The 9,608-nt window shown below is 30.4% G+C and overlaps 1 protein-coding gene across 1 annotated transcript in view; it reads right to left on the reverse strand.

The window, feature by feature from the left end:
- LOC118182139 (zinc finger protein basonuclin-2-like) overlaps positions 1-9,369 on the reverse strand; it is a 284,225-nt gene extending 274,856 nt beyond the window's left edge. Inside the window, exon 1 of the mRNA XM_035351443.2 lies at positions 8,302-9,369. Coding sequence (XP_035207334.2) covers positions 8,302-8,511 — 210 coding nt within the window. The 5' untranslated portion in view covers positions 8,512-9,369. The remainder of the gene's footprint in view (positions 1-8,301) is intronic.
- Between the last annotated feature and the right edge of the window lie 239 nt (positions 9,370-9,608).

Here is a 9,608-nt window from a genome sequence, read left to right on the forward strand (position 1 = left end):
ACTCAAGGAGAGTCTCCAGCCCCCCCCCGGAAAGAAAACAAAAAAACAACGAGAAACAGTTTCGAAGCCGAAAAAGAATTTTAAGTGATGGTACAAAGAAGAAATAATGGTTTTAAAATGTAACAGTAAAATAAATGCTAAGAAAGGGTACCTAATACCAGATATTTCCGTCAAAAGAATGATATTGGATATACATATGGCCGCAGATTTACTATTGCGTCAGTGGTCGGTGGATTCATCACAGCAAGTTAGGTGAGGGATCGAACACAAAATCTCCATTTCGGGGAGAAATTCTCCTGAATTATGCAGCTGAATTATTCGGAGTTAAGTTCCAGATAATTTCGCCTTAAACAAGCATAATCTAGCTTTGACTAATGGATGCGAATACATTGTGATCAAGTGCATCACATATGATGAAATAACATTTGAAAGTAAAGAATTTTTTAAACATATACTTATTATCATTTTCGTGAGTATTTATAGCAAAAATACTCTACCAAACTATTTTTAGTAGTAATCTCTAAATAACAAAAGCTAATAACGCGAAATAATTTTCAACAAAACAATCATTGCCCTAACGTACCTAAGAAGAAATAAATATCATGACAGGAAAGACTATCGATTAAATGACTGCATACTTAATCGCTTGCATAACCGATACAAAATTTTTTTTTAATCGCCTTCCGTACAGAAAATAAAGGAAGCTACAGAAGCGACAGAAAAAATGATGAACGATTTGAGAAATACAGATACAGCTGATGCATAATATATATATATACTTATATAAAGATCTAGAGAATAAGGATTATAAGAAACTTTTCTAATTCGAATCTTAATTGATTTACAAATTTATTTCATATACGATTCCTGTTTATAATAAGCATTTTTTTAAAATATAAATAACATATTTAAGGTACCAAACTTCGTTGTATGACATCTTAACACGTGGTTTCATTTGAATTAATTTTCTAAATAGCAAATTTATCCTAAAATTCACTTTAGCTTCTGCGCAGTAAGTTAGATAAAAAAGTTCTTTCGTATATTTATATTTAGCACAAAAATTTTGATTTTAATAATAAAATATAATGCTAAAGGTTATATTGTAGTGTTAAAAATCTACAATATAAGACTTAGTAGTTATATTGAAATACTACAATATAACGCTAGGGGTTATATTTGTAACGCTAAGAGTTATATTTAATCAAATCTTTGTAAAGAATGATGAGGATACTCAAATAAAAGTTTTTTTAATTAGTTTTTCCCCTTTAATAACAGCTTTCGTTTTAAAACATGAATTTATATAAGCAATATCTTGTTACTAAATAATCGAAGCTAGAGTGAAAAAAGTATATCGGCCATGTATTCCATACGCGTTTCAAAGTTCATTAAGAACTACTTATGATTTAAATAAGAAATAGATATAACAGTAATCAGAAATTATATTTTTATTACACACAGTCTAATTAACGAATTAATTATTAAAAACTATTAGCACTTCAGAAAACGATTTAAATATGCTTAAAAATAGTTTTTTGCTGTAGAATTTTCTAATGGAAATCACAGAACTTTATCATAAAACGAGTGAATAATTCCATAGTAACGTGAAACTACTGAAACGCAGATAAGAAATTCAGATTTATGTATTGAAAATAACGGTCAATTTTATCCGCCAATAATACTGAAAACATTTGTATAATTTCTAAATTTCTTTTAAAGTAAACAATTAAAAAGGTAGGGAAAAAATATGCTTTCTTTACCTTCAGAATGGTCTCCTAGGAAAAAATACTGCATTTATTTATCATGTATAAAAGATATACTATAAATATTATTTTACAGATGAAGATTGTTTAAAATTTTAATCTAAGTTAGTGGGAGTATTTCATTAGTTTTTATTAATTAAATTTAAGTTTATATTCTATGTTGCTATTAATTTAAACATATACTAATTATTATGTGTATTATTATGTTAAACATATAATAATTATATACTAATGATTACCATATCCAGTAAATAATTTTCACTTTACAAAACGGTATCCTTAATAGAATGGCAAGCACGTAACAAATGGCTGAATATATACTTAGTAGGCCTTATATTAAAATAATATGCTTTAGTATATAAGATAGTGTTAACTGGAGTTTGAAATATTGAAAGTATTCTTAAAAAATAATTAAGCGATCGAAAGACCACACGTTGGGTTAAAACTATATCAATATAATTTCAATCTCAAAGTTATAAGAAATAAGAGATAAATTGTCTGGCATTCAGGATAATTATTCAGAATACCAAAGATACAGTTATGTATACATATATTAGAAATATATTAAAAATATATGTATCTAGACAAAATTTCAAATTCTTACAATATAGTAAGATAAACTTCTAAATCACTAAATTCAGAAGTAATGTAACAATACTGTAAATATTGTTTGTACTTTTTCAGTTCTTAAGGATATTGTTGTTTAACTTGTGACCGCTACGTTTAGGCTTTTATAATGGTGATCTTATAATACACTATAAGTAATTCCAGTATAATATGTATATTATAATGGAAATACCTTGAATAAAAGACATATATAATGGTATATATTTCTTTCAAAAGTACTTCCAAAACCTGATTCCAGTCAATTTAAATATTACGATTTAGGCATGTAACAGTCTAAGACATATATAATGGTATATATTTCTTTCAAAAGTACTTCCAAAACCTGATTCCAGTCAATTTAAATATTACGATTTAGGCATGTAACAGTCTATTAGCCTTTTACCCAATTACACATAAAAAAGGATTCTACCAGCCTAAAGTGAAATCAAAATATCAAAGATTTTTATGGTTACTTCACTTCTTTTCGTCACATACTTAGCAAAAGTGAGCAGAAACACATGTTACATACTAATCAAAATATGGTGTGCCTAATTATGCAATCAAATTCTTAAATCATTGTCATTATTTACCGAAAAGAACGAATCGATTGATTGAGATTCTGACAGAGTGGTTGACAAGAGTGAGGGGTAGCATATAAATTGTCTACAATGAAGAAACATCTGTCGCAAAAGCGGTATCAAATGTTAAATGTGGGTTTTTTATCAGAAGGTAACATATATTTGCCAAAATGAAGTATCAGATTTCTTTCTCACTAATCATATATTTAAAGTAGAGACTGCGGAAGGGTGCTTGTATACTTTGTTAATTAATAAATTATGTTAAAGTAATAATTATTTTCGTTGAAAATTATTTCCGGTTAATCGGTTTTTATGACTTTGGAGATAAATGAGAGATATATTGAAAATATAAGCAAATAGCACAGAGTATCTACAAATATTTAAGTATTTATAGTTTACAATTTACTGCAGAATTAAACATTTTTATTAGAAATTTTCAAGAATATCACTTGAAAACGACAGCTAAAATAAAGATGTAGTAAAGTATAAATAATTAAATATATATTTAGAAAAAGATGAAAAAAGAGCATAATAAGATAAAATAAATAAAGAATTCAATGAAAATTAAATTTTGCTGCACTTTTAACCAAAAAAAGAGGTGAAATAGCCAATACTTTTTTAATTAAAATAATATAAGAAAAACGTTCTTGGCATTATTCCGTACACTGCATTTAAATATGAAGATAATCGTTCTCTTTCCCCTCTTTCTCTCCTTTGTTTTCCTTAACAATCTAACATTCCCTATTCCTAAATTTGAATTAAAAAACAAAGAATGGATTTCAAAGGGAGAAAAAATTTTTGCTTCTGAAGAGGACGGACCTGTGTTTGATTGCTTCGAAATCAATAACAGTTTTAATTAGATCTGCGTGTCCTGCTTTTATTGCCTAATTTTAAAGAAAAGATGGAATTAATTTTTATAGCAGTTCTTTACATTATTTTTTTTTTTTAAAAAGAACTTCCATTAATTTTGTTCATGCATATAATTTGCATATTTTTAAACGGATAACTACTACTAATCATCGAAAATAATTTTTATTTACATAAGTATACACATCGACAAAATAAAACATTACTTAACCTTCATTACATGTAAATACAGGTGCTGTTTCTTAATATTTATTTACAGAATTTCTGTCTTTTCCTTCTAATCTTATTTCTCAATTTATTAGCCCTAATCAAAATAAAAGGCATGCTCATGACTGATTGAAAATTAAAATGATATTGAAATTAACCAATAATATCTCGTTTTGTAGTTTGAATAACTATATTATGTCAGTGACATCCAAACATTTTGATCGCGTACCCCTAAGATGAAAATAATTATAAGTTGTACCCTCATGTAATATGAAATAATATAGTATAATATACATGTGTATGCAGTTGTAGTCGAAAATCAAGTTGTTTATTATCTATTCATTTTAAACAATATACATGCATTAAAATTAAATTAACGAATTAATATTTGAATTAGATTATATGTGAGCTATGTGATTGTATTCGTTAGTAATATCGAGAAAATCTGGTTTCATGCCCTCTGTCACTACAGTTCGAAGATCTGGTTCTAACTCTTAAATCGATTTAATTCTGTATTTGGTTTTAACTGTTGTCATTGTAGAAAACGCTACTTTATGCAGATATCTAGGATCAATTGCATTCGTGCTTACAAAATCTGGATTTTCGATTTTCAGACATAACCCACCAATTAGAAAGAAATTTGTTTCTTAAAAATCGGATTTCAACGATGTTCTTTCTGTCATGCCAATTAACTGTTTTTGAGCTACTGTCAAAAGTTGCTCTATTTTTACATTTTCAGCAAATGGGTTCATGTCCCATTAAAACTCTCTTTTAATATTAGAAAGATGGGTAAATTAATTTTATTCCACATTTACTTCATTTTCAGGAGCAATACCATACAATGATAGAAGCATTTATAATGATCCCTTTCCTAATAACCCGTAGTACGATCATACATTCGCAAGTGATCATGAGCGTACTTCTTTGGCGTACCCCCAAGTGTCACTTTGCGTACTCCCTAGAGTACGTGTACTCCACTTTGGAGACCACTGGCCTACGTCACACTCTCAATGTTAAGAATCAAGAATTCAATGTTTAAGAATTAGAATAAATCCATTTCACCAGCAGTGAGTTGTACTCAAAATTATGCAAAGAAATAAGCTGCAATCTCACAGTTCAATATGGTTGTATCTTTCTCTTATTATGGTATTGTTTTATTAGCATATAACATAATTAATTGTTCCGTGTGCAGATCATAACTATTATTTTTTTCCCCACAAAGTCAGAGTAAATGTACAAAAATACCTCTGCAGTTTTAATACGTTTCAACGGCTTCATTAAACATTTCTTCATGCTATTTAATTCGCTTCCTCCCCAACCACAATAGGAAATAAAAATAATTGATGTGACATTACTACGTATTTTGCTTTTGTGATCGCAAAATCACAGCTTTTGCTTTCATTTAAAATTACTTTTTTTTTTTTTTTTAAATGTAAACAAGATTAACTTTGAATGTACAATAAATTTTATTTAAAATCTTCAAGAGATGTTACTGTTTCTAATTTTGATAGTATGAGTGATATATAAGTTTATTCGTAAAACTCGCCTGAAATTTCTCTACATTTAAAAGGGTAGTAATAAAGAGTAAACAAACACAAAGGCAGACAAAATTACTTGCTCTTAATTAAATTTGTCAATAATGGGAATATATTCAGCTATTGTACGAAAATTGAATTAAAAGCTCTAAAGCAGCGGTTCTCAACCTTTTGACTAACGCGTACCATCTAAACAAAAATTGAAAACCATTAGTACCACCACTACAAAGTACTATTACCACCACCACTCTTGAAAAAAGCTAAGATCGCATAAATTTACCAGTGTTAAAAGAAAAAACTCGATCAGGATGTTGGGGTTTTAATTTTTTAATTTAATAGTTAAAAATACTTTGCTTCTTTGCGTACCACATATTTTTCTCTTGCGTACCACCGGTTGAGAACCCCTGCTGTAAAGTATTAAATATTCATCATTAAAGAGTGTTTAGTTCCTTTTAAGTATGACGAAGAAATTGGCAGATAAAAATTTTCAATAATTTACATTTAATTAAACATAATTAATTCTAATGCTCTTGTATCCATTTTTTATGTTATAAAATTTACTTTTAAGTATATAAGTCATCACAATCTTATTTTATCGGCTAACAACAAATCATCATTTAGACGGCTCTTCTAATCAACCAAAACAGAATGTTTTTTAATATGATATACTCACCTAAAGATTATACTCAGCTTCTCTAAATAAGGATTTCAGAACTAAAATATTAATATATTAATCAACGATTTGGAAAGGTAATTTTGTTCTTTTCATCATTTTGTGCTAGATAATAATAAAACTTATACGATTTAAAAAACGAAACCGGAAAAGATAAGTAAGACATCATAATTATTTTATATATTTAAGTCAATGAATAGTCAATAACGAAATTTTGCACATTATTGAATTACAATGACACATTGCTATACATTGTCAAAAATAGAGAACAGAGCATATTCCGTTATAGAATGCATCATGCGCACTGAGAATGTGTGAAGGCTATAGTATATACCATCTTCATTCAATTTTTGCTATCATCTTCTCAATGTTTTAATCTTCAAGATATACTTTTAATTATTAAATACATTTTCCCGACTAATATAACTTTACATCAAACATTCCCATATAACTTTTTAAATCAGTACCAATATTCTCCTTATATCATTTAAATTTTTAAAACACTAAATTTTTAAAAACACTAAAACTATCGGCGTAAATTTATGTCAAAAGCAATACTGTTCGTAGTAAAACGAATTTTTTTAAATCTCCCATTTTCACTTAATATTTATCATGTTCCAAATGAAATGCTGCGTTTTCAGTAGTTCTACAAAAGATTTTTAATTTATTTTCTATTTTTATTGCAGCATAGCAAGTAATAAAACAAGTAAACTAAATTTATTGGGAGATCTTTTTGTAGTTAAATTTGTTGGAGATTCCTCTTACTACTTTTTCATGAAAAGTATAAAAATCTAATTGTAACAACACTATTTCAGGGAACTACAAACTGCGGGGGAGGGGATGTTCATCAGTTAAACATACGCATTTATAACAAAACGAAATACTACCGAGTTAATTTTGAACTAAAATTTTGCAGTATTATTTAAACGAATGCCAAGGCAAAAATATTCTTAAAAACATAAGATCATTTTTAAGAACACAATGGAATAAAGGGATGGTTTTAATGTTAAAACATGGCTATAATTTCAAACATATAGACTAAAAATTCCAAATAGGGAAAAAAGAAAAAAAGGGAAGAAAAAGGGGAAAATGATTAATTGCAATTTACATACCAAATTATTGGAGAAACACTTAACTGCAGGTTTTAACTATGTTTTCATGTACTGTAGAATTTTTATTTACACAACCATGTTTTTATGAATTCGTAATATATTATTTATTTTTAATTATATTTTATTTATTTACTGAGTAAAAAAATTGAGCAGTTTAATAAATAAAATTAGATTCAAATATTGATTGAAGGCAAAGCAGGATTAAAAAAGATAAGACAGCAAATAAAAAAAATGAAGGTATAGTGTCTTGTGATGAACGTATGCGATAAAACTGCCAGTGATATTTATTCCCAAAAGTGTTATTTTTTATTTTAAAAAACTGATTTAAAAATGAAAAGTGTAAGATAGCAATTTTTTTGTATTGAACTTCTACTTTAAAAAGTAAATGCTTCAATATCGATTACGAGATTTCAGAAGGAAAATAAAAAAATAAAATAATTAAAAGAAAAATCATACGAACTTAAAACAGGAATTCGAGTAAAGACATGTTAAAAAATTAAAAGGAAGATTATCATCAATATTTTTTATATAATAATTCCTACGAAATTTTTAAGAGCACTACAGAAATAAATAAAAGTTAACTAATTTTAAACAGCATTAAATAATAATGAGAGACTTAAGTAGTAGTTTTAAAAACAAATCTAATTATCCTCTTATTATACGTATTTTTTTATTTCCTTTATATTTATTTATCGGCTTTATTTTTTAAATATTACTGATATAATATTAAGCATATATCTAATTTATTTATTTATTTGAAGTACGCGCCATTTTATTGCATCACATTCTAAATATACATAGCTCATTCACTATTTCTGCATTAAATTTTTGCAGATAGTTTTCACATGAGATATAAAGTCCGTCACTGTATAAAAATTTACTCGTTTTCACCAAAATTTAAGTACGTTTTCTTCTTTGCTTTTGTGATCTTATATAATGTTGTTAAAAAGAGGACTGACTCACCACGTCCATAAGTAGAGTCGGCCTGGCCAGCTGGACTTGAGCCCCAGGGGCGGGGGACACGGGAGAATGTCCCGGACCTGGGCCGCCACAAAGTCGTTGCTGCCCCGCCACACTGGGTACCTGAAGAAGTAAGTTGGGTGGCGATGGAGACGACACCACGGTCGCGCCGCCACCACCGCCGCTGTCCGCCGAAGACGTCGTGGTAGTCATGCGGAGGGCCGTCGCGGGACCACCGTCTGTAGCAGCGGCACCGCAGGGAAAAAACAACACGAACGCGAAAAGAAGACCACGACAAGACAGGTCAGCCCGCCGCGCCAACCACTACCGTTGTTGTCACCGGTTGGGGAGAGAGGAGGTCTCCCAGAGTTAAGACAAGAAGGAGGAAAGAAGGATCCGAGGGGGGAGGTTCTCGCCCGTACAGCACCGCGCGGACCGACCGTAGCCACTCCCCGTTTTTACTCCTCCTTCGCCGGCGACATTCACCAGAGACCTGACGTCACACTCCGGACACCCAACCTCATGACGTCATGCCGTAGGGGTGGCGATCACAGGTGAGTTCGAGCAAATCACTTCACGTGTTTGCCTATAAGTCGAGATCAAACTGTCAACAAATTCACCTATTCGGCGCTCAAGATTCCAGAATTTCATTTTTAGGATTCCATTGATGATCATAATCCATCACTGATGTTACATGGTCTTAATCAAAATACCTGATGTTTCTTTTCAGAGTTAAATAAGCACTTCCATGTAACATTGTAGAATTGTCAAGCCCATGAAATAATTACTAGGTGGTTCATTCATACAGTGAGAATAATGGCATAAACGTCGAGGTTGGACAAGGTGGTACGCAAATCTCCACGCGGATCGGCAAGATTCATCTCACTCACAGAACAATTAGCAGCAATGGATAAGCCGATAGCAGAAGGAAGAAAGGCTGGATAACAATCTGCTAGCAATTATTTCAGCCTCCAGAGTTGATGTCCCCCTCTTCTTACAACCAAACGGAATCATCTGCTTCAGTTTTCCTTCCACGTGGTTGAGCGCGCGTGGTTGAGCTCGCGGACTGTGATATAGCTTTCGAATGAAAGGTCTGAGAGCGCTCTCTATGCCCTCAAGCACGCGGAGGGAAAACATTCGAAATGGGGTTGCCATACTTGGCACGTTATCGCATATTACTAAAACCTCCCCATGTGCGTTTTTTAGTTCAATAACAGGTACGAAATTTTCAAGCGAAGCGTATCGGCGGTAAACTCCTTCACCAAAACCCTCGCAGCAAACATAAAGCCCATGGAGGAGTCAGACGATTA

The sequence above is a fragment of the Stegodyphus dumicola genome, chromosome 2 (genome assembly GCF_044657685.1).
Source record: "Stegodyphus dumicola isolate Sdum_Otavi_A_Nest chromosome 2, ASM4465768v1".
Classification (NCBI taxonomy): domain Eukaryota; kingdom Metazoa; phylum Arthropoda; class Arachnida; order Araneae; family Eresidae; genus Stegodyphus; species Stegodyphus dumicola.